Source organism: Dendrobates tinctorius, unplaced genomic scaffold (genome assembly GCF_039654945.1).
Source record: "Dendrobates tinctorius isolate UK_male_01 unplaced genomic scaffold, ASM3965494v1 ptg000070l, whole genome shotgun sequence".
Classification (NCBI taxonomy): Eukaryota; Metazoa; Chordata; class Amphibia; order Anura; family Dendrobatidae; genus Dendrobates; species Dendrobates tinctorius.
The window spans coordinates 28473629-28500498 of record NW_027361738.1 but is presented as its reverse complement, the minus strand read 5'-3'; the positions used below and the strand labels follow the sequence as shown (position 1 = coordinate 28500498).

General features: G+C 43.4%; 1 protein-coding gene across 9 annotated transcripts in view; it reads right to left on the bottom strand.

The window, feature by feature from the left end:
• The window catches only part of LOC141095489 (sodium channel protein type 5 subunit alpha-like), a 524914-nt gene that overhangs the window by 294526 nt on the left and 203518 nt on the right, over positions 1-26870 (bottom strand). For all 9 annotated transcript variants that reach the window (XM_073581518.1, XM_073581512.1, XM_073581519.1 and 6 more), the window contains one exon: positions 4285-4348. In XM_073581518.1, coding sequence (XP_073437619.1) covers positions 4285-4348 — 64 coding nt within the window. The remainder of the gene's footprint in view (positions 1-4284; positions 4349-26870) is intronic.

Sequence of the window (26870 nt, the reverse complement as noted above, 5' to 3'; positions counted from 1 at the left end):
GTGGTTCCACTATTACTCCCCAGCAACATGCCCGCTGTCTTGGGGTCATACTTGATTCCGAGCTTTCCTTTGCCCCCCACATTCGATCACTGGCTCGCTCTTGTCATCTGCACCTCAAAAACATTTCTAGAATTCGACCTTTTCTTACTTTTGACTCTGCAAAAACTCTTACTGTTTCTCTTATTCATTCTCGTCTCGACTATTGTAACTCTCTTCTAATCGGTCTCCCTCTTACAAAACTCTCCCCTCTCCAATCTGTCTTGAATGCTGCAGCCAGGATCATATTCCTCACCAATCGTTACACCGATGCCTCTACCTTGTGCCAGTCATTACACTGGCTACCCATCCACTCCAGAATTCAGTATAAACTTATTACCCTCACCCACAAAGCCCTCCATGGCTCAGCACCACCCTACATCTCCTCCCTTGTTTCAGTATACCACCCTACCCGCGCCCTCCGTTCTGCTGATGACCTGAGGTTAGTATCCTCAATAGTCAGAACCTCCCACTCCCGTCTCCAAGACTTTACACGTGCCGCGCCAATTCTTTGGAATGCACTTCCCAGGTCAATACGATTAGTCCCCAATCCCCACAATTTTAAGCGTGTCCTGAAAACGCATTTATTCAGACTGGCCTATCGCCTCAACACATTAACCTAACCTATCCCTGTGTGGCAGAGCCAAAAGTTTTACCATAACCAGGTTCCCAGCATCATGTTCCCACATGCTTTATGCATCCATTAGCCCTTTGTGTCTGTACTGTTACACACTTAACATTATGGCTGGTCCATACAATCAGGGCAACTGTTACCACCCACCTTTCGTGTCTACCTCTTTCCTCATAGACTGTAAGCTTGCGAGCAGGGCCCTCATTCCTCTTGGTATTTGTTATAATCTACTGTATGTGATTATTGTTATGCTGTAATGTCTATTGTCTGTACAAATCCCCTCTGAAATGTAAAGTGCTGCGGAATATGTCGGCGCTATAAAAATAAAATTTATTATTATTATTATTATTATTACAAGTTTCTTATGTTCACATGTATTATTAATTTATTAAATTAAAGTTAAAATGGTGGGTATTAATTGTCTCTTGCTAATTATCACATGCATGTCATTAAGGCATGACCAACCATGAATCCATGAATTTTCAAGAATGTTGTCATTATGGATTGTGTCAGGAATGGTAGTTCCTAACCTGAGGGGGCACCTTTGCTCTTCTGGGGAGGCTCACCGGCGGGTAACCCGTCAACCTTCACTGGCCATTGGGGGGGTGTCAACTCCAGGGGTGGAGCTTGGGGGAGTGCTTACTCAGTCCGGATGTTGCATTTTAGGAGATTCACTCCTAGAATCGCTGAGAGGCAGAATGCTGCTGCTCCCAGCGATTATGCTGTGCAGGGACCCCAGGACACTGGGTTACCTGGAGTAGCTGCTGTCAGTGAGTGTGGGATGCCAAACCTCCTAGGGCAGTCAGATGGTGGGAGGTACACTCCAGTCTTCTCTCCCCTCCTCCAGTGTCTGTGGTTTGGGGGGTGGAGATTGGGCGATGCCCCAGCTTGGTCAGGGGACTGCTGGGAGGCAGATTATAACCTGCCATTTCCTCCTTTTGTTGCTGATTATTTTCAGTTCTGGTGGGTGGTTAAGGTCAGTGTTGCTTTGGCGCCTGTGTTTGTTTTTTCATTGTTCCTGCAATTGCACTACATGTTTCTTGGTTCTGGTGTGTTTGCCCTGTCTACCTTTTGTGTGTCCGGTCACCAGCCGACAAGCTGCTCTCCGCCTGGGAAGGGCTCTGCTAAAGTTCCCCCTTGCCAGGAATTGAAGGTAGGTGAAGAGTATACCTGGCCCTCAAGGGCCTTCGGCAGTGCGACAGCTAGCTCCAACTTTGACCGATACAATGCTTTTGTTGGCTAGCAGTTGATCATTTCACCATCACGCAGCATTACAGATTGTGAATCACTTCCCTGAATCACATATTGGAGCAGTGCTAAACTGAGATGAGCGAACCCGAATCTAGTGTCCTGTGCTGAACTCCAAACACAGCATCTCCTGGAAGTCCATTTTAGTGTTCGGAGTTTTTATGGGTAGAGAGATAGATACTTTTGCAGACCCCTATCCCTTATTACTGCCATTTTACAACACCAAAATTTGGGTCCCCATTGACTTCTATAGGGTTCTAGTCAAGTTCGGGTAGAGTTCTCGTTTGAACTGGGCAAACCCAAACTTTCACAGCTCCACTCATCCCCAGTCCTAAACTTTACCCAGCCCAAACAGGTTCAGTTCACTTCTGACTCAGACGTTATAGCTTTGCACAATATATACAGTGTTGGTTCTGGTGAAAATAGAACATTGGGGAGACCTTCAGATTCCCTAATGGACATTATTTAAATTAGTGTAAAGTGCTATGTAGTGTAATGCTTCCTTGGTGAAGATGATGAAAATAAACCTACTGGGCAGAATAAATAAAAAAAGGTCCACATTTTTGTAACCGCATGGCAGATTTAAAAAGGAAAATAACAGAACAATCAGGAGAGCATAATGAATAAAATAGGAGAAAAACCTGACCTCTCCTGTCCTGGAGAGAGGTCGGACATTAGTAATCCTCTCTGCCTTGCTAATATTGCCAACAAAAAGAAAGTTGAAAATGAACTACCATACTTAACAAGGCAGGACTTAAAATAAACAACTACCTATCTGACACAAAAACATGCAATAGTCAAATATAATGTGTTAACAAGTGTTCTTTCAAACTGAATGATTCTTCAAATACCATGCAAGTTAGACTTGGTCAAAGTCACATGTATTCTTCTGGGAATAGTGAGCAGCTGCAAGAACAGTTCAATACAACTTATCCAGGAAGAAAACAAGAAATCTGGAGAAGGAAAATGCAAGCCTGCTAAATTTCTCCTCCATTACCTATAGAGATGCTCAAGCATTTTCTATACATAATTGCACAAACTGCTATTAGCTCTGTTATGTCTGGTAATGAACCGGCACACTGTCTGTCATTTACAACAGCCAGGTTTTCTGGACAGTCAGTTAAAGGGAATCTGTCAGCAGGTTTCTGCTATTTAATCTGAGAGTAGCATAACATAGGGCACGAGACCCTGATTCCAGGGATGTGTCACTTATTAGGCTGTGTGCTGTAGTTTCAATGTAAACACTGTTTTATCAGCAAGAGATTAAAGGGAATCTGTTACCTCATTTTTGGCCTATGAGGTACGGCCACCGCCATCAGGGGCTTATCTACAGCATTCTGTAATGCTGTAGATAAGCCCCCGATGTAACCAGAAAGATAAGAAAAACTAGTTAGATTATACTCACCTGGGGGTGCGGTCCGATGGGTATCACGGTCCAGTGCCTCCCATCTTTTAGTGATGACGTCCTCCTCCTTACTTCTGCCGCGATTCCTGCGCAGGCATACTATATCTGCCCTATTGAGGGCAGAGCAGAATACTGCAGTGCGCATGTGTCAAGGAAAGGTCAGAGAAGTCCTGCGCCTGTGCACTGCAGTACTCTGCTCTGCCCTCAAGAGGGCAGATATAGTATGCCTGCACAGGAGTCGCGGCAGAAGTAAGAAGGAGGACGTCATCACTAGAAGATGGGAGGCGCCAGACTGGACTGTGACACCCACCGCACAGGACTACGCCTCCCGGGGAGTATAGTATAACTCTTTTTTCTACAGAATGCTGTAGATAAGCCCCTGATGGCGGTGGACGTATCTTATAGGCCAAAAATGAGGTGACAGATTCCCTTTAACACTGCCAGGACTACAGCTCACATGACCAGCAGTCAGGCTAATCTGTCTAACCCCGCCCCCACTACTGATTGGCAGCTTGGTGACAATACACAGTGTACACAGGAGGCTGCCAGTCAGGGGAGAGGGCGGGGTAGAGTAGAAGACTTAGCTCTGCTTCATCTACATCAGACAAAACAGATATTCTATGAAAATTACACCAAGCCTGAAATCAGAGGAGACTCCTCAATGCAAGTCAACGGTTGCGAGAAAACAAACATCCGTATGCCATCTGATTTTTACGGACACATTATTATTGTGTAGCATAGAACACTGTATACGGTCCTGTAAGTGATTGTAGAATAATAGCTGCAGAGGAAAAAAAACACATTACATACGGGCGTCGTACGGATCGCATGATACCCGTCCTGCTTTTCTGGATCAACATCGGAGCGATGTTTTAAACTCAGATAAGTGTGAGCCCTAAAAGTAGCAATAACAATAATAATATGCAATGACTAAACGTACAAATACTAAAACGGTATTACATACCCAGCGTCAGAGCTATTTCCACACAGTAAAGGGTCTTTTGTTCCATTCTTTATGTAGATATTTTCTTTAAAAAATAAAAGAAAATGTATTTGTGTCACAGACATAGAATAAATGAAGACATACAATAAATTACACACTTAAAAACAATAGGCATGATCTTATAAAGCTTTGCTAGAGAAGTCACAAATGTTTACATTTTTCTAAATCAATACATTGTGAAACATACGGTAACGGCTTCCAATAGATATATGCAAAATGTCATCAAAGTGAAAGGGCACACTGTCTGTGGATAGGTGATATATATTGTTTATAGAAGGCTACAGAATTTCTTCATCTTCAACAATCTCATATGGGAGCCTTTATGAAGCCATTGATTATGCTAGCGTAAGTAACAACAAGCTAGAAGGGAAGGCGTTATGCTATATATTGCACATCACATGTCTCAGTCACAGCATAATGTATATATTATAGCAAAGCCAGGTAGGCTAAGGTTAAATATTTGCACTGCAGGTCTTGATTACATGCACCTGACTTGCTTTGATTAAGAACCAGGGTCTGTGTTCACTAGAGGTGTGTCAGTCTGCTGGATAGAGCAGAGGTGAGTATGCTGAAGCTGGTAAGTGTCCTGCCAAAATGTGAGCTGTAGCTTAGAGAGAAACATGCCAAGGTTCCTCTCTAAATGGTAACTGCATGTGTCGGCTAGGAAAGCTGAGCAGTCTGTGTGTTGGAGCTGAAGCCTGTTCAGTGTGAACTGTGCTCGAAGTTGAATACTTCTGTTTGGCGCTGGAAGCTGCTGAAGCTCAGGCTGAAGGGAATACCGAGACTGATGGGATCGGACATCTGTGTATAAAGTTTTCTACAAGAGAAAGGACAGTAATCTGTTCGGGTGAGACAGCACAGACCTATATACCCTGCTAAATCAACTGTTTTATTTGTTGTGTTACCTTTGTGCCCTGAAGAGGCTGTTTGGACTAAACCGCATTTGCCTGTGTGAACGCTACCTACTGCCTACCTGAGAGGGTGAATCCTTACCATATATGAGCATCATTAGAGGAATTTTCCTATATGTAATACTCTATCCTATTAATCCCTTAGCGCAAAATAACCTACCTTTACAACAGGGCTGGGGTCTAAAAATGTAGCTGGTGCATAAAGGACATTTGTCTCTATCAGCAGCAGCCGAAGCTAAGCTTTGATCACTGCTGTTAACCATTCAGATGCTGCTGTTATTGCCGACCACTTATGGGGAAACCATAGATGGGGGAGGGGTTTTTGTGAAAGCCCCCACAGTTGTCATCTTAGTGCACCTGTGAAGTTCAGCCACAAGCGGAGTTTCATAGGAAACCATGATTTACACTATATACTGCGGTATTATAGTAAATAGTATAAGCAATCAGACAATCGCAGGTTCAAGTCCCCAAGGGGAAGAAAAAATATATAAAAATTTGAAATATCCCTTTTCCCCCCTTGAAAAATAAAGAGATTTAAAAAAATAACATGTGTTGTTGCCACGTCTGTAAAAGTACAGTATATCAAAATATAAAATTAGTTAACCTATACGGCAAACACTATAGAGAAAAAAAAAAATCAAACAACAGAACTGCAGTTTTTAGGTTTTTATAGTCACAACTCCCTAAAAAATACAACAAAATGTCCTCAAAACACCCTCTGCACCCTAATATAGTATCGATGAAAATGACAGCTCACTCACTAATGAAATAACAAATTCTCACACAGCGCCACTGGCGAAAAAAAATAACACTTTATGTGTCTCAAAAAATGATTACACGAATGAAATATTTTTTGTTTACAAATTTCTGGATTTTTTTTCAACATTTAAATTAAAAAAAATCTACATTTGGTATTGCTATAATCGTACTGACCTGGAGAATTATGATCACAGGTCATTTTTACCATACAATGCATGACATAAAAACAAAATCCAAAAAGGAACGATAGAATTGCATTTTTTTGTCACTATTTTATTACACTTCGATTTTTTTTCTTCAACTTTTTCAGTACATTATATATGGTATGAGAGGTGCCAGTTAAAACTACAACCTGTTCTACATAAATGAAATCCTCATACTGCTACAGCATAACAACAGCATGGCATGTACCTCCTGAGGAAGACACACCACAGATTGAGAGCTTAGGTGGCATGTTTTCCACTACATACAACCTGTAAACAGCAGCCTGTACTCTGCAGATTTAGAGACTATTCCTTCCTTGCGGCTGCTCTGGCCTATTATTAGATCTTTCAAGTGCATTAAAGGGAATATGTCAGCAGGTTTTTGTTATGTAATCTGAGGACAGCATGATATAGGGGCTCAAACACTGAATTCAATGATGTGTCACTTTTTAGGCTGTGTGTTGTTTACTTATAATGAAAGCTTTATCACAAGGAAATTATCATCATTGCTGTGACTAGCTGCCTCATGCCAAGTCAACCGACTCCGCCCCTTCCTGTGAAAAGCAGCTCACAGTCAATGGACAATGTACAGTACATAGAAAAAGTTTGGTGGGGGCAGGGTTAGCTTTCTCAGCTCTGCTGCACTCTACAACTAAGATCTCTGATTGTGTCATAACTGTGTCACCCAGTAAACTAAGTGATACGTCGCTGGAATCAGGGTCTCCCTTCCTACATCATGCTGCTCTCAGATGAGATCACAAAAACCTGGCAATAGATTCCCTTTAAGGGCGAACTCTGATGACAGAAGTACATTAGAGATCTGTATAAATAAATGTAATACTCGTAATACCATATTCCAAATACATTTTAATAAAACAGTCGTGTATGTAACCGAAAACCGTGAAAATAGCACTTTATGTAGCGAGGAAACAGGCTCGCGCCTTCCAGAAAAGCAAATTTTCTCAGTCCTGCTGGAAGTGATATGTAACCTGAGATGCTAATGACCAAGCCGTGTTGGACTTGTGATAATATAGAAGTGATGCTCTTGGGAGACTATAATGCCTTAATCCTATACAACAAGGCGAAGATATAGCAGATCTGCCAGCCCATCCCTTTCATAGCTTGCCTGGTTACCATCCATCGGTAATCTCCAGTCACCCGGACTCCAGCCCTGATGTGCTCTTCCCAAGCATGTTTGCTTAGCAATGTCAACATGTGTGTGTGATAGGTGATACTCTTCTGATACATGTTAGGGATACAAATGAGCACTTACTTAAATCATTATTAACCTTCACATAGCACAGTCACTGAGATTAAAGAGCACGCTACTGTCATGGTGCATTTATATGTGGAAGACTGAAAGTTTACCAAGAATCATCACCTGAAGCCAGGACGAATAGAGGAGCCGAGAGGACATGACTGACAACCTGACATAGCTTCTCCTATATAATAATATATTAGTCCTTCTGATATCTTGCCAAATTTTTTTTTGCTAAACTGAAGTCCAAGTACTTTATATTGTAGCTGCTGTTTGGCAGTCGTCAAGTGACACCTTCTGATCTCTATGCGAATATTCCAGGCATGTGTTGGTGGCGTGGATCCGCACTTAGAGACCGGCAACATTGAAAAGGGAGAAAAAGGAGTAGTAATTGATAAAAGGAATAAAGGGCTCATGCACATGGGAGAATTTACAGGGGTGACATAGAGTTACATGTCCCGCTACAATTCCTTTACATTAATTTTTTTCCATATTTCAAATTCTTCATCCGGCGCCATATTTAAAGGGTGCTTGGAAACCATATGGTCTTCATTCATTTCTCTACACGCTCAGTAAAAATGACTTTACCATGTGCATAAGCCCTTAAACTGTTAGGTAGTGAGATCTAATATAATATATTGTCCATTCTCACGCAGTATCTAGGAGGCTCCTGGACACTTGGCAGAGATGGCAATTCTCCGAGGTGATCACAAGACCTCCCAAAAGCAGTCATTCAAGGAAACATTTTGCACAAGATTCTGGGATACTTTGTCAAAGTGTAACACTATTGCTGGCTCCCCTACATGGTTCCCCTTCACCCTCCATGCAGATATGCAGGCATTCTCACCACCCTAGCCCCACTCATTGCTTCCCGCTTCCTGGTAATATGCCCACTACAGTTCCCGGCGGCGTACATAGTGTGGCCACGCACTCCCCTGCTCTACAAGAGGAAGTGCGCACATAGAAAAATTCCCCCAGCCTAAGGTTGGGAGGCGTTTAATAACAGAGTACACCTGCTTGATGGCTCCTCCTGAACAATAGCTTCTTTAAGCCCTTAGTGACAGAGCCAATTTGCTACTTAATGACCAAGCCAATTTTTACAATTCTGACCACTGTCAGTTTATGAGGCTATAGCTCTGGAATGCTTCAACGTATCCCACTGATTCTGAGAATTTTTTTCCATGACATATTGTACTTCATGTTAGTAGTAAAATATCTTCAATATAACTTACATTTATTTATGAAAAAAATGGAAATTTGGCAAAAATTTTGAAAATTTTGCAATTTTCAAACTTTTAATTTTTTTACCCTTAAATCAGAGAGTTATGTCTCACAAAATAGTTAATAAATAACATTTACAACATGTCTGCTTTACATCAGCACAATTTTGGAAACATACTTTTTTTTGTTAGGACGTTATAAGGGTTAAAAGCTGACCAGCGATTTCTCATTTTTACAATAAAATTTATAAAACCATTTTTTTAGAGACCACATCACATTTGAAGCGAGTTTCGGGGGGGTTAATATAACAGAAAATTCTCAAAAGTGACACCACTCTAAAAACTGCACCCCTCAGGGTACGCAAAACCACATTCAAGAAGTTTATTAACCCTTCAGATGCTTCACGAGAACTAAAGCAATGTGGAAGGAAAATATGAACATTTTACTTTTTCACAAAAAATTTACATTGGAACCAATGTTTTTTATTTTCACAAGGGTATCAGGAGAAAATGGACCACAAAATTTGCTGTACAATTTCTCCTGAGTATGCCAATACCACATATGTGGGGAAAAGCCACTATTTGGGTGCATGGCAGGGCTCAGAAGGGAGGAAGCACCATTTGACTTTTTGAATGCAAAATTAGGCTGGAATCAATGGTGGCGCCATGTCGCGTTTGGAGACCCCCTGATGTACCTAAACAGTGGAAACTCACAATTCTAACTACAACCTTAACCCCAACACACCCCTAACACTAATCCCAATCCGAACCACAAACCTAACCCTAAAACGCCCCTAACCTAAGGGTGGGAAGGTAGTCGCGGAGAAATATGGCCAGAAAATGAGGCATGGATATGAAAAAATTTCAACAAAGTGTTCAATAGATCTCCAAGACAGTCATCACCTAAAGTTGACAAGTAGAATACAGGACTAGTAGTTCTTTGTTTGCAACTAATTTTCAAGTGATAAAGTAAGTCATAGTAAGCTAACATTGAAAGGATTGAAAACAAGTTACCTTTTATCCAATCGACAGGTGAAAACTTTTTGATCAGTGCTGGCATGATCAATAAGTTGGGACCCGCCCTAATCAGCAGTATAGGGCAATGTTATCACCATTACAAAATGGTGTGGTGGTCAGACAGCCATTCATTTTCTATGTAGTTGCTGGAGAAAATAGAGCGCAGCGCCTCATAGGGAATGAAAAGAACATGCACACTGACACCCCATTCTAACGGGGATAAAAGTTTCTTATTTTTCCGATTTGTGCGGATCCCAGAGGTTGGATTCCCCATCAATCCATAAGCAAGTACCTATTCTGTGGATAGGTGATGATAATTTATTTTCATCAGACAATCCCTTTAATAATTTTAGCATATCTTCTAGGAAAGAGAGAGCCTAGATAAGCTTGAAAATAAGGAAATATCTTTACTGAATAAGAGGCAAATCCACCTTCATTTGTAATGTAGATACGTCAGGTAGAAATGATAAATTTTACAAAGTATTTCTTGTATCTGGCGTTATGTAAATCCCTGCTAATTGGCTGAGAAATCCCATCATTTTGCCAAGTCAGCATCTTCTGCAGATATTTAGTGGGCACTGCACCAAATTGACACTTGTAACAGAAACAGGCGACAATTTAGCCAATCCAGGGGTTTGTCTGTAGCCTTGCTTTACACTTGATTTACACTTTATCCAGCCTTGAGATTAGAGCACATGATTTCCACTAGTCTAATGAACAATTTAGGGAACCATACGGTTTATAAAAATTCAGCCCAGATGCCTTAAAGCAGGTGTCTTCTCATGGGTGTGGCAATAGTGTCACATCCCAAATATGCTATCCACAAAGAGATGAAAGATGTGCAGACATGAAGAATTTAGGTTCATAATCTAAATTCCCTACCAGTATGTCTTTGGAGTGTGGGAGGAAACAAGAGAAAATGGAGGAAACCCACGCAAACATGGGGAGAACATACAAACTCCTTGCAGATGTTGTTTTTGGTTGGATTTGAACCTTGAACCCCAATGCTAAAAAGCGACAGTGCTAACCACTAAACCACCATGCTTTCCCTGTACTCAACCTTGAGTCATGAAAAAACCCAACCAGAATACATTTTTTACATTTTGCTGAACTGCAGAATTTTATACTGCTTCCTCCAATGTCACATGGGTTACCATGCTGTTTTGGTGCTCTGGAGTGTTACTATGTTGACAGGATCACCAGCTATCAGTGTGTTACACAGCCCAGAACTTTATCATCACAGCATAGGAATTTTCTGATAAAGGCAGGTCAGCAGTCAGCACGGGAAAGATAATGGAAGCAAAGACTATTCCGGCCATGCTCCTCTCTCTATTTAGGCACAGTTCACAGTGTACACAATCTGTTTTTCTTCTAGCCTGCTAATCAACTATAGTGCTCCAGTATCAGAGGCGAGCGTCACACGTGGGTGAAGTCCATGAATAGATGTCAAATGTCAAGTAGAGTACGCGCTCTCTACATAATGTACCAAAGCAGGATGTGCTGGAAACATTACTATTCCGCAGATCAAAAGATAAAAGGGATAACATTTCATTCTTGTTTTCAATGGACTCAAAATATTATAGTTATCGCCAAACTAATTCATTGGAATATTATAGACATATAAATGATTTACAGATCCATGAGTGTAAATATTCAATGCGTTAAAGATACATACAGTACAATTATGTACTACACAGTACAATTCTATATAGAATTGCCACTAAAACAACAACTTGTTTATATGGGAGGAAAATAAATTCAACTTCACTTAATGACTAGTATCAGGCAGCTGCTGCAAAGGCAAATATAATGATGGGATGCATCAAAAGAGGCATAAATGCTCATAAAAACATGGTTCTTCATATACAGAGTAATCAAACTTATGGTACCATAATATAAAACAAAAGACAACTTAGGACTGATCTAATTACAATTAACAAATCTATGGATAGACAGTGCTAATTGTTCTTTAACCACTTCAGGACGTATGATGCATAGGTACGTCATAAGATGTGCCCCTGTATTTGATGCACATGACAGCTGATCTTATCTAACTGCCGCAGGTGGAATTCACAATCCACGCACAGCTGTTAACATGATAAATGCTGCTGTCAGTTTCTGACAGTGGAATTTAACTCGTGCAATGTGGAAGCGCGTCACATGCGCCCCTGTCACGTAATCGCGGGGCACTGATGGGAGGTCAAGACAGACGGGTATCTGCAGAAGACCCTTATGCTTGTCATTGCAGATCTCCTATGAACGCCGGCCCATAGGCGGTATTCAAAGGAGTTGATGATTTTGGATACACATAGCAGGGCAGAAGGCTTCAACAAGATCCCGAAAAAATGTAGGAGTCTCGGAAAATTGTGACATTTTTTATTTCCTTATAAACTTCAAAATTTTTTTACACCACTTACAGTGGGGGAAATAAGTATTTGATACACTGCCGATTTTCCAAAGAATGAAGAGATCTGTAATTTTTATCGTAGGTACACTTCAACTGTGAGAGACAGAATTTAAAAATAAAAAACAGAAAATCACATTCTATGATTTTTAAATAATTACATTGCATTTTATTGCATTAAATAAGTATTTGATCAGCTACTAACTATCAAGAATTCTGTCTCTCATTAAGAAGCCCTCCTACTCTGCACTCATTACCTGTTTTAATTGCACCTATTTTAACTTGTTACTTGTATAAAAGACACCTGTCCACACAATCAATCACACTCTAACCTCTCCACCATAGACAAGACCAAAGAGATGTCTAAGGACACCAGAGACAAAATTGTAGACCTGCAAAGGGCTGGGATGGGCTACAAGACAATAGGTAAGGTCCGCCTGCTCACGCCAGCACATGTCTGGGCCCGTTTGAAGCTTAACCATGACCTTCTGGATGATCTATAAGAGGCACGGGAGAAGGTCATGTGGCAAGATGAGACCAAACAAGGACTTTTGGTATCAACTCCACTTGACGTGTTTGGAGAAAGAAGAAGGATGTGTACAAACACAAGAACACCTGCTCGACCGTGAAGAATGGTGGGGGAAACATCATACTTTGGGGGGTGCTTTTCTGCAAAGGGTACAGGACTACTGCGCCGTATTGAATGGAGGATGGATGGGGTCATATATCGCTAGATTTTGGCTAACAACTTCCTTCCCTCAGTAAGAGCAATGAAGATGGGTCGTGGCTGGGTCTTCCAGGAGTGACTCTGTAAGAAGCATTTCAAGATCCTGGAGTGGGCTATCCAGTCTCCAGAACTGAACCCAACAGAAAATCATTGGTTCTTTAGAGTCGTCAGAGTTGTCAGGATCAGTGAGACAACAGGGATAGGACTCCTGACAGTCGGGAAGTTATCTCCCCAGGGATAGGGACTAGCTTCCAAACATGAGAATACTCCTCTAAGGGAGAAAAGTTTTACAAATATTATTAATGGGGATTCTTTTCTGTAAAAGGAGTGAGACTATGAAACTCTCTGTCACATATTGCGATGGTTGGTACATTCAACAGGTTCCAGGAGGATCTGGATGTCTTTCTTAACATATATATATATATATATATATATATATATATATATATATATATATATATATATATATATATATATATATTTTTTTTATGATTACTGGATTCTGGAGATGGGATATTGACTTGGTGATTTATTCTGATCTAGGGAAGAAATTTTCCCCCTAATATGGTGAAAAATTTCCCAGTTTAGCATCTGCCTCATATGGGATCTGCTTCATTTGGGATTTTGCTTTTCTGTAAGGTTATAAATTGGGCTTCATGATTTTTTGTCTTTAACCAAAACTTTCACGATTACAAAGAGGATAAAGATAATAGAGCAGAGATTGGGATGTTATACATGGAGTAACTCTATATGTCTCTAGTGCAAATGTGTTTCTTTGTACTTAATTTATGAAAGTGGACATTGCCTTGACAGCCAAGGTAAAACCATCCATCGCTTTCATTGCTGGCTGCATCCATAGAATTTAAATATGTGCACATTACAAACACAATTTTTCCCATGATCATAATTCTTTATCTTATATCTTTGGTTAATTCAGTTAATTATTTTTCTTTTTTTTTAATTTTAGAAATACCGTATATACTCGAGTATACGTCAACCCGAGTATAAGTCGAGACACCTAATTTTACCACAAAACACTGGGAAAACTTATTGACTCGAGTAAAAGCTGGATATGCAATGTCCCCTAATCTCTATTCTGGTATGCATGGATCCCGGTGCCATCCTGGTATGCATGGCTCCCCCGTCCCTGTCCTTGTATGCATGGCTCCCATGTACCTGTCCTTGTATGCATGGCTACTTATCCCCTACCTTTGTATGCATGGCTACTTATCCCTTGTATGCATGGCTCCTATAAAAAAAAAAATCCTACTTACCTTCACTGCATGCCCTCGCTGCATCGTGTTTGGCGCTAGCAGCTCTTCCAGCCGAGCAATTAACTGGCCCCACTAATTAAGGTAACAAATATTCACTCCACCTTAATAAGTGGGGCCACATGATCGCTTGGTTGGAAAAGCGGTTGGCGCCGGAGCGAACAAGATTCAGCGATGACGCGCAGGGACGGTAAGTAGGATGTGTGCTGGAAGCCAGTGGCTGCGGCTGTAACTGTACGTGCTATAAGAGAAATGAATATTCACTGCCAGCGCAGTGAATATTCATTTCTCTTTAGCACCGGGCACAGATACAGCCACAGCCGCCGCCTCCTGCCTCTGTGACCTGCTGCTCCCCCGCCAGCTTCTGGGACAATGAATCGTGTATAAACTGAGGGGGGCGTTTTCAGCACAAAAAAATGTGCTGAAAAACTCGGCTTATAAAAGAGTATATACGGTATGCAAAAGTAACCACAATCCTATATCTGCTCAAATAACACAAAAAAGATTATTAATTCACCAAACACCACACCCTAATGCATAAATTTGGACTATATATAAATACATAAGGATTTTCTTTCTTAGACCATTGAACTAATTTGCTCACCAAAAATGGGACTGTTTGTGGTCGATCTATTAATACATCATTATAACATATTGACTGTGAAAAATAAATAGTACAGAAAGTTTTTAATATAACTCTAGACAAAACTTTACATTCACTGGTTAACTGTTTCTTTAGCCATTCTTGACATTTGCTTTTTTAAAACAGTGGCACAGCTGTTCATAGGATGTGTGTGTTATTGTGTCACGCGGGGCTTAGGACAACTAAGGCAGAAATACCCGGGGCCCCTGTGGTGTCCCTTTCACTAGGGGAAACCCTGTCTGACCCTCAACCCAGGGTTTTTGCTGAAGGTGCAAATGCCTGAGCCTCCACCCTTTCCTTATCTCCTGCTCAGCCCTGCACTTAACCCTCCACCCTCCACCCAGTGAGGAGACACACCACCAAAGCTCCCACACAAATAAGACAGACAGGGAGAACTTAAACTGCACTGCGCCGCACACACACAGGAATATACAGTAATGTGAACAGGGCACAACTAAACACAAATATGGGAAGGCGAAAGGATAACGACGGATCATACGACACCAGATACGAATCTCTCTCTCTGCAACACCTCCACTCCAGACCGGAACCACTTGGTATGAAAACACAAGCTATAATCGGCGACGCCCATATGCCAGTATGACTATTTAAAGACCGTGGGCGTGACTAACCTTCCAACCTGGTCTCCAGCAGGATTAACCCCCGAGAGCCTGAAGATCAAGCCGGCGCCACTGAGGCTATAGTGGCTGGAGGTGGAACTACCTCTGCCTGCCGGACGCTGTGGTGTGAACAGCGTCCGACATGACAGTACCCCGTCTTCTACGAGGGACCCCAGGGCCCTCAAGACTCATAGGACCTGGCTTGTCCGGATGACGACGGTGAAAAGAACTGACCAGCCGATCCGCATGTATGTCTGAGGCTGGAACCCAAGACCTCTCCTCCGGACCAAACCCCCGCCAGTGCACCAAATACTGAAGAGTACGGCGTACTACTCGAGAGTCCACTACCTTGGCGACCTCGAACTCTAAATCGCCATCCACCATGACTGGAGGTGGCATCGGCGTCGTGTCCACCAAGCCTACCACCTTTTTCAATAAAGCCCTGTGAAAAACGTTATGTATTTTGTACACCGCAGGAAGTTCCAACCGATAAGCCACTGGGTTAATGATGGCAGAAATCCTAAAAGGCCCAATAAACCTTGGACCCAGTTTTAAAGATGGAATTTTGAGTTTTATGTTCTTCGTAGCTAACCACACCCATTCACCCACACACAGGTCCGGACCTGGCACGCGTCTACTGTCAGCCACCCGTTTGTACCTGGCACCCATGCTCAACAAACGCTGTTTCACCCGCCTCCAGACTGATGACAATTGGGCTCCTAGCTGATCCTCCTCCGGGACACCCCCGGAGTCACCCTGACGTAAGGTACAAAACTGAGGATGTTGACCGTACACACAAAAGAATGGAGACTCTCCTGATGCCTCTTGGCGGTGATTATTTAACGCGAATTCGGCCAGAGGAAGGAAAGTAGACCACTCCTCCTGGTTGTCGGACACAAAACATCGTAAATACTGTTCTAGATTTTGGTTCATGCGCTCAGTTTGTCCATTAGACTGTGGATGAAACGCCGATGAATGTGACAACTTGATCCCCAACCTTGAGCAAAAAGCTTTCCAAAACCTCGCCACAAATTGCGTACCCCTATCAGATACTATGTCAGATGGTACTCCGTGGAGTCTGACCACCTCCTTCACAAATACCTGAGCCAACGTCTTAGCATTGGGCAAAGAAGACAACGCCACAAAATGCGCCATCTTTGAAAAACGGTCAACCACCACCAGGATGACCGTGTTCCCTGCTGAGGCTGGCAAGTCAGTGATAAAATCCATGGAGATTTCTGTCCATGGCCTATTGGGTATCCCCAGAGGCTGTAGCGTGCCAGCAGGACGGGTTCGGGGTGACTTAGCCCTAGCGCACGTTATGCAAGCTGCCACGTACGAGACCACGTCCTGCCGGATTTTGGGCCACCAGAAACGACGCGATACCAGCTCTAAGGTGCCCTTCACCCCTGGATGACCAGCCAGTACCGAATCGTGGTGTTCCTTCAACACCTTAAGCCGAAGATGCAGGGGTACAAATGATTTGTTGGCGGGAAGTCCAGGTAGTACCTCCTCTTGGGCCTCGGCAATCTCCGCCTCTACCTCCGTCGTGAGAGCCGAGACCACTACCCCTTTCTGGAGGATGGGTACCGGCTCTTCCCGAGGTTCTCCCCCCAGAAAACACCTAGACAAAGCATCCGCCTTGGTGTTTTTAGCCCCGGGACGGTACGTCACAAGAAAATTGAAACGAGTAAAAAACAATGCCCAGCGAGCCTGCCTAGGAGACAGACGCTTAGCCGACTCCAGATAGAGCAGATTCTTATGGTCGGTGATAACTGTGACCTGGTGAGCCGCCCCCTCCAAGAAGTGTCGCCATTCCTCAAAAGCCAGTTTGATGGCCAACAACTCCCTGTTGCCGATATCATAATTCCGTTCGGCCGGCGACAGCTTCTTGGAGAAGTAGGCGCATGGATGCATCTCGCTCAAGGACGAGCCTTGAGACAGTACTGCCCCCACTCCCACCTCCGATGCATCAACCTCTACCACAAAAGGTTTAGACACGTCTGGTTGCACCAGAATGGGGTCTGAAGCAAAACTATTCTTCAGATGCTCAAATGCACGTATAGCCACCTCAGGCCAGTTCGCCAGATCGGCACCCTTTTTTGTCATGTCCGTGAGCGGTTTGGCGACAGTCGAAAAGTGTTTTATAAATTTCCTATAATAATTCACAAACCCAAGGAACCGCTGGAGTGCTTTCAGACTCTCCGGCCTCTCCCATTGCAGCACCGCTTGCACCTTAGCGGTGTCCATTTTAAAACCGGCTGCGGACACAATATATCCCAAAAAGGGCAACTCCTGGACAAAAAATAAACATTTTTCCAGCTTAGCATAGAGCTGGTTCTCCCGGAGCAACTGTAACACCTGCCTAACATGCTCCAAATGAGTGTCCCGATCCCTAGAATAAATGAGGATATCATCCAGGTATACAATCACAAATCTCCCCAGGACATGAGCAAATACATCATTAATAAAATGTTGGAAAACGGCAGGCGCGGTGGTCAACCCAAACGGCATAACCAGACTCTCAAAATGACCCTCAGGAGTGTTAAACGCCGTCTTCCACTCATCCCCCTGACGGACCCTTATGAGGTTATACGCCCCCCTGAGGTCCAGCTTGGAAAACCATTTCGCCCCCGCTACCTGGTTGAACAAATCCGGGATCAACGGCATTGGGTAGGGATCACGGATAGTAATCTGGTTTAACTCTCGGAAATCCAGACACGGGCGTAACCCCCCATCTTTCTTCTTAATGAAGAAAAACCCCGCGGCTACAGGCGAGGACGAAGGCCGGATGTGTCCTCTGCTCAGACTCTCCGCGATGTAGTCTTTCAGAGCTTGCCTCTCAGGACCAGAAATATTAAACATCCTGGCCTTAGGTAATTTGGCCCCGGGTTTTAACCTAATCGCACAGTCATAGGCTCTATGTGGAGGCAGTTCTGAGCAACCCTTCTCAGAGAAAACATCCGCGAAATCCTGCAAAGCCTCCGGCAGGCTGGACGTCACGGCGGACAAACATGTGGCCAAGCAATTGTCTTGGCAGAAACCACTCCATTGCACTATGTCCTGAGTTTTCCAATCAATTACCGGGTTGTGCCTGGACAGCCAAGGAAAACCCAGGACCATTTGAGCTGGGAGATTACGGAGGACCCTACATGTAACCGACTCAGAATGTAGGACCCCAATGTGGAGTTTCACCTCTGCCACAAACTCAGTAATCTCCCCTTGAGGGAGGGGAACAGCATTAATGGTCACCACCTGTATGGGGTGAGGAAGTTTTTCGATCTTAAACCCGGCGGTGTGTGCAAACTCCTCATCTATGAGATTGGTAGCGGAACCGCTATCCACAAACACTGATATAGGTAGCTCTCTGCCGGCGATAATAACCTTGGCAGGGAGCATACATTGAGATACCATCATGGAGGATATGCATACGCTCAGTTGGGTCTCCTCCATACCCTCTGAGCTTAACAGTTTTCCGCCGATGTGACCCTCTTAGGTAGTACCGGGCAAACGTTTACATAATGACCTCTTTTACCACAGTAGAAACATGCTCCGGGCTTCCGGAATCCCGGAGCGCGAGGCTGAACCTGTGCCACGCCAGCAATCTGCATAGGTTCAGGGGACTCATCTACTTCAACCACACCTGCACCTCTGCTTTCCCCCAGAGGTAGCGTCTCCTGTGCCCCCTGATGAAAACGGCGATCAATACGTATCACCAAACTCATGGCAGACTCCAATGATGCCGGAGTCTCATACATCAGGAGGGCTTGTTTCACCCTCCCTGATACCCCATGAATAAACTGGCTCCGCAGTGCTGGGTCATTCCACTGTGTGTCTACAGCCCAGCGGCGAAATTCCGAACAATAGTCCTCTGCCAAGCGCTCCCCCTGGCGGAGGGCGCGGATTTTAGATTCCGCTAGAGCCAGTCGGTCAGGGTCATCGTAAATGAGCCCGAGGGCAGAAAAAACATTATCGACCGAATGAAATGTAGCAGAGTCAGCTGGTAAGGAAAGTGCCCATGCTTGGGGGTCACCACTTAGTAATGACAACACCAGCCCTACTCGCTGGGCCTCATTACCTGAGGAGATTGGCCGCATGCGGAAGTATAATTTGCAGGCCTCCCGAAATACGACAAATTTGCTGCGATCGCCTGAAAATCGTTCTGGCAGCGGAAACTTCGGCTCTGCACCGATACCTGCAGATGCCATTTGCACCTTTGCTACTACCAGGCCCTGCTGCTGAACTGCCCCTTTCAACTCGGAGACCTGTAAGGACAGCGCCGCCAACTGGCGGGTTATGGAATCCATGGGATCCATGGACTCCTGAAAAAATGTGGGCCGATTATAATGTCACGCGGGGCTTAGGACAACTAAGGCAGAAATACCCGGGGCCCCTGTGGTGTCCCTTTCACTAGGGGAAACCCTGTCTGACCCTCAACCCAGGGTTTTTGCTGAAGGTGCAAATGCCTGAGCCTCCACCCTTTCCTTATCTCCTGCTCAGCCCTGCACTTAACCCTCCACCCTCCACCCAGTGAGGAGACACACCACCAAAGCTCCCACACAAATAAGACAGACAGGGAGAACTTAAACTGCACTGCGCCGCACACACACAGGAATATACAGTAATGTGAACAGGGCACAACTAAACACAAATATGGGAAGGAGAAAGGATAACGACGGATCATACGACACCAGATACGAATCTCTCTCTCTGCAACACCTCCACTCCAGACCGGAACTACTTGGTATGAAAACACAAGCTATAATCGGCGACGCCCATATGCCAGTATGACTATTTAAAGACCGTGGGCGTGAATAACCTTCCAACCTGGTCTCCAGCAGGATTAACCCCCGAGAGCCTGAAGATCAAGCCGGCGCCACTGAGGCTATAGTGGCTGGAGGTGGAACTACCTCTGCCTGCCGGACCCTGTGGTGTGAACAGCGTCCGACATGACATATTGCAGTTCAACCATACTTACCTTAATGGGGTTCTTTGAAAATATAAAAAATAACTAAACTTAGAAATATAATTATAAATACATTCTAAGTATCTTTAATTAGCAATCATACTCTTTTTTATTTAGGTATATATTCATTATAATGTATTATAATGGCCAGTGTCTTGTAACACTGTCTGAAACTGTCCTAGAATGAAAAAAAGACTGATATCTGAGCATGTGCAGTAAGAATCTCCTCTGTCCCCTCTTATGTGTAGGAAGATGGATGTCCCAGTGGATATTCTGATATAATACTGGAGATACTAGGAATGCTGAGGTAAGAAGAAGCTGCTCACATTGTAGTTCACCCTGTATTATATATAATACTGGCAAAACTAAGGATACTGAGGTAGGAAGTAGCTGCTCACACTACGGTCCGGCATGTCTCCTTGATCTAATACTAGAGATAACAGGGGTGCTGAGGTAAGAAGAGGCTGCTCACACTGCTGTTCACCTTGTGTTTATGATCTAATACTGGTGATGCTAGGTGAGCAGGGATATGAAGAGGCTGCTCATACCGATGTCCACCATTTGTTTCTGATCTAATACTAAAGATACCAGGTGTGCTGAGAGACGAAGAGGCTGCTCACACTGTTGTCCACCCTATCTAATCTAATAATGGAGATATCAAGGGTGCTGAGGTAAAAAGAGGCTATTCACAATGCTATGAACTCTGTCTTTGAGATGCCGCAGTGATTTGAAAATATAATGACTGGATGTGAGGTAGGTAATCTCCAGGTGACAAAAGTCGAGCTTCCTACTGCACATGCTCACTGGCATCTGTCCTATTAATCTAGTTTTATAGCTCTTACCTCCCTAGACAAAGCAAGCTTGATTTGATAATTAAAAGGTTTTAGTAATCTATATATATAAATGCCTTATCGTGTCTGTCTGTAACCGAAATCGTGGGCCGTTGATTGGTTGCGGCCGCCAGGCCCCCGCCAGGCCGCAACCAATCAGCGGCAGGCGCAGGCCTTAATCTGTAAAAAAGAGAATTAAAATAGAAAAAAGTTATTCTCACCTTCCGACGGCCTCCTGGCTTCTTTCCACGCGCCCGGCCTCGCGTTCCCAGTAATGCTTTGTGGCTTAGACCGCTGATGACGTCACTCTCGCGAGAGCGAGAAAGAAGACCGATGTCACTCTCGCGAGAGCGAGAAAGAAGACCAACATCATCAGCAGTCTAAGCTGCAAAGCATTACTGGGAACGCGAGGCCAGGCACATGGAAAGAAGACAGGAGGCCGTCGGAAGGTGAGAATAACTTTTTTTTATTTTTTAATATTATTTTTGTACAGGGCCACGGCAGTGATTGGTCGCGGCTACAGGGCCGCGTTGCTGATTGGTCGCGGACAGAGGGCCGTGACGCTGATTGGTCGCGGCTACACGGAAAGGTGGGTGAGGGGACCATGCATACCAGGATTGGGGGGTGAGGGGACCATGTATACAAGGATTGTTGGGTGAGGGGACCATGCATACCAGGATAGGGGGTTGAGGGGACCATGCATAGCAGGATTGGGGGGTGAGGGGACCATGCATACCAAGAAAGGGAGGTGAGGGGACCATGCATACCAGGATAGGGGGGTGAGGGGACCATGCATACCACGAAAAGGAGGTGAGGGGACCATGCATACCAAAAAAGGGGGTGAGGGGACCATGCATACCAGGAAAGGGGGGTGAGGAGACCATGCATATCAGGATTGGGGGTCAGGGGACCATGCATAACAGGATTGGGGGGTGAGGACCATGCATACCAGGACTGGGGGTTGAGGGGATCATGCATACCCCAAAAGGGGGGTAAGAGGACCATGCATACCAGGATTGGGGGGTGAGGGGACCATGCATATCAGGAAAGGGTGGTGAGGATACCATGCATACCAGGATGGGGGGTGAGGGGACCATACATACCAGGAAAGGGGGGTGACGGTGAGCATACATACCAGGATTGGGGTGTGAGAGGACCATGCATACCAAGAAAGGGGGGTGAGGGGACCATGCATACCTCGAAAGGGGGGTAACAGGACCATGCATACCAGGAAAGAGGGGTGAGAGTACCATGCATACCATGATTGGGGGTGAGAGGACCATGCATTCCAGGATTTGGGGGTGAGGGGACCATGCATACCCCGAAAGGGGAGTAAGAAGACCATGCATACCAGGAAAGAGAGGTGAGAGGACCATGCATACCAGGATTGGGGGGTGAGAGGACCATGCATTCCAGGATTGGGGGGTCAGGGGACCATGCATACCAGGATAGGGGGTTGAGGGGTAGCATGCATATCAGGATTGGGGGTGAGAGAACCATACATATCAGGATTGGGGGGTGCATTATTGCATTATTATTAAATCTTCAAAAATAAACTGCATATATATTCTAGAATACCTGATGCGTTAGAATCGGGCCACCATCTAGTGTATTTATAATGTCATATCTTTTAGTTATTTATATATTTTTATTCCTGGAGAACTCCTTTTAACCCCTTTCCGACATCGGGCATATTAGTATGCCAAAGTCGGACTCCCCCTGTTTGGTGTGGACTCCGGCGCTGAGCCCACATCTTTCCAGGCACATGTCAACTGATATATACAGCTGACAAGTGCCCGTAACAGCCGTGGGTGGATCACAATTCCACATGCAGCTGTTGCGGGCACATGTCAGCTGTATATATCAGATGACATGTGCCCGGAAAGGTGCGGGCTCCACACCAGAGCCCATACCATACAGGGGGAGACACGTCATCCTATCTAAGGAACCCTTTAGATAGTCATCCTTGATATAAGCTGAACATATGGACCTAAAGAGGACTGAGACTTTGGGACTAGTAAGGGTCCTGAGCAGTGGATTTAGGGCATCCATAAGACATGGTGCCGCTGAGTAGGTGTAGAGAAACTCGCTGTACTGTACTGAAAAAGCTTCTTGCCGTGAATGAAATGTACCTAAGTCTGTGTACTTGGTATTCCTTGTACATAACCCTTATTCAGTTCAGTAAAGTTTCCATGCTTGCAAGGAAGACTCCTTAAATAATCTGGGGAATTTGTGGTCCTGGCCAACCAACACCATTGGCTAATGGCGGCCTGCATGGATACAAAGCCCACACGACACCAACATCAACACTCAGCCAGAACCCACACAATTTTCCACACACAATTTACCTGTAAAGGGAACAGCGTTATGGGACAGCAGCTCAGTCATGACTACCTCTCTGCAGCACTTATCAAGCACATAGTAAATTAGAAGGGGTGGAGGTATACATTATAAAAGCATACAAATGTAGAGTAACATAGTAATGTCTACCAGTGCATTCACAAGGAAAGTGAAAATTAAGAAACTATTGACATACAGTAAATTAAAGATGATTGATCAAATAAAACTCCATATTTCGATTTACCTTAGCTTCAATTTGGGCAGATGAGCTTCACCAATTCCTGGGATAAAAGGCAACAGACCTAAAAGTCCACATTTAGTTATAGGTGACATGTCGAAAATCAACAGGCCTTGCTTTCCAAGAAATGAAGTGACTGAGGCGCGTGGTCTTCAGAGACCATTCAATGAACTGTTCTACCTTATCCTACGTTGCAGATGGTAACATGTTCAGCTATAAAAGACACCGCCAGTGCTGACAATTTATAGTGTTGTGTAAGGAACGATTAAGGATAAGCCTTATCTTTATTTTGCAATTCCCACTGAAGCTGTGTTTTCCGACCAGTTACAAAGTAAGTGTTTTATGCGGCAAGTACTGGCCTTTGTGCATCTTGAGGATTTATACAGAATGCCTTTTTTTGCAAAGCATTTGTCTATTGATTTTTACATAATAATTATACATTTTAGGCACCAAGAGCGAAATGATAAGCAAATGGCCTAATTGCTACATCAGGACCAAGCATCATCTCCTGCCATGGACAAGGAAAAGGATACCATCTATGGGGAAAGATATAGAGAAGGCCCGTACACGATCAAACAAAATACTGGTTATAAAAGAGAGGATCAGGAGGTCGTGGGCTAAACCAGACAACCAACAATTACACACTGATAGGAAAAGCTTAAGGCCTAAGGTTAGGACAGAAGTTGTATTTCACTTGTAGCTGTTCTTTCATTTTGTTATGCTTTTTGCATCAGTCATTTTTCTATTCTTTTTTCCCATCAGATAGGAGAAAGGGCTAAAGATGTCATTTAGCAAAAATATGACAGTGCCTAGCCTGGAGGCGTGATGTTTCACGTGCCCATCAGATCCTTCGCGATGTGATTTCAGTGTGCCAATGGGTTGCTATGGCAAGTGGGGGTCTGCTGAAAGCCTTTTGTATCTTCCATGTTGGTGATGAAGATCAGCCCATGGCTGACGATCATAGGAAACTGTGATTTTCAATCTATTCTGCAATACATAGTTTAGCCCCTTCACCACCTTGCGATTTTCCATTTTTGCACTTTCGCTTTCTGCTTCCCTTCTTCCCAGAGCCATAACTTTTTTAGTTTTTCTTCAGTATAGTCATATGAGTACTTGTTCTTTGCGGAAGGAGTTGTACTTTTGAATGACACCATTGACTTTAGTTGATTTTAGCATATAGTGTACTGGAAAACAGGAACAAAATTCTGAGTGCAGTGAAATTGCAAAAAAAAGCGCAATTCCACAATTGTTTTTTTTTTTTTTAATTAACCATGTTTAATAAATGCTAAAACTGACCTGTAAATATGATTCCCCAGGTTAGTACAAGTACGCAGATATCAAATATGTATAGGTTCTTTTTTAATTAAGTGGTGAAAAAAAAATCCAAAGTTTGTAAGAAAAATTAAAAAAATTTGCTTATGTCCCACTTTCCAAGACCCGTAGCATCTCCTTTTTTCATGGTCTAGGGTTGGATTAGAGCTTATTTTTTGTGCACAGACCTAACATTTTGCTCATATCATACTGGGATAGATAAAATCTTTTGATTGCTTGTTATTGCATTTTATTGCAATGTTGGGGCAGACAATAAACCATAATTCTGGTGTCTCTATTTATTTTCTTGCGACGCCTTTTACCGATCTGAATAATTTCAAAATATTTTGATAGATCGGCCATTTATGAACACAGTGATGCCAAACGTGTATTTTTTTAAATTGTGTTATTTTGCATGGAGCAAAAGGGTGGTGATTGGAACGTTTGAACTTTTTTTTTCAACTTTAATAGTCTCCTTTGGAGACTTGAAGCTGCGATCTTCTGATCGCCTGTGCTACACAAAGCAAGGCTTCAGCCCTACTATGTGTAGCAAAAATCGTGATCTATGAATGCCGGCCTCGAGCCAGCGTTCATAGGAGATTTACAATGACAGGCACGAGGGTCTTCTGTAGACCCCCCCGGCTGTCATGACAACCCATTGGCACAATGCAATCACATGAAAGGGGCACCGATGGACGGGTCTTGTGACACGCTTCTAGCCTGAGCATGTTAAATGCCGCTGTCAGTAATTTACAGCGCCACTTAAAAGCCACAGGTGGATCTCTAATCCACCAGCGTCTTTTAGAGGCACGTGCAGGCAAAGATGTGGCCGCATGATGAGGCCGCATCAAAGGCAGGGATACGTCATTGGGTGTACCTACACGTCCGAGGTTATGAAGGGGTTAAGCGATCAGATGAGAGGTTCACGTGCCCTAAGGGGACAGCAAAATAACGTTTTTGAAAAATTGGAATAACACTCTTTTCCCCCAATAAAAATAAAGGAATAATATAATTTAGTTTATATATTATATATAATTTTGAAACATTGAGTCCATAAAAATCTGATCTGTTATTATTAATAAAAAAACTAATTTAACTCAATCAGTAAATGATGAAGTTAAAAAAAAATTAAAAAAAATGTCAGAAAGGCATTATTTTGGTTGCCACAATTCCGCAAAGAAATGCAATAAAAAGCGATCAAAACTTTATATGCATGCGGAAAAAGAATGAATAAATAAATATTGGTTCAAACGCAAAAAATAAGCCTCATTCAGCTCCAGCAAGCAAAAAATTAAAATGTTAGAGGTCTTGGAAAATGATGACAGAAGCAAAATTTTTGTTAAAGAATTTCCGGATTTTCTTTTTTTAACCACTTGAAAAAAAAAAACGATATAAGTTTGGAATCACTGTAATCATACTGACCTGGAGAAACATGATGAAAAGTCATTTTTACCATATAATGAATATAGTACAATCAAAAGCCTCCCTCAAAAAATAGACATTTTTTTGGGGGGTGGGGGGGTTCGCAATTTCACAGCAGTAGAATTATTTTTCCTATTTCTCAGTATATTAAATGGTAACATGAATGGTGTTTTTCAAAACTACAACTCACCCCCCCAAAAATCCTCATTTGTCTACGTCTTTGTCAATGGAAACATTACGATGTCTGGAATAAAGGGAGAAAAAATTAAAAACGTAAAACGGGCAATTGCCCGTTTGGGAAGGGATTAATGCAATCACAGCTTTAATAATGTCAAAGTCCCTTCAACATATAATGTTTTAAGAAAACAAAGGTAGCCTTTCTTCACTGCAGTGCTGTCACGCATTGT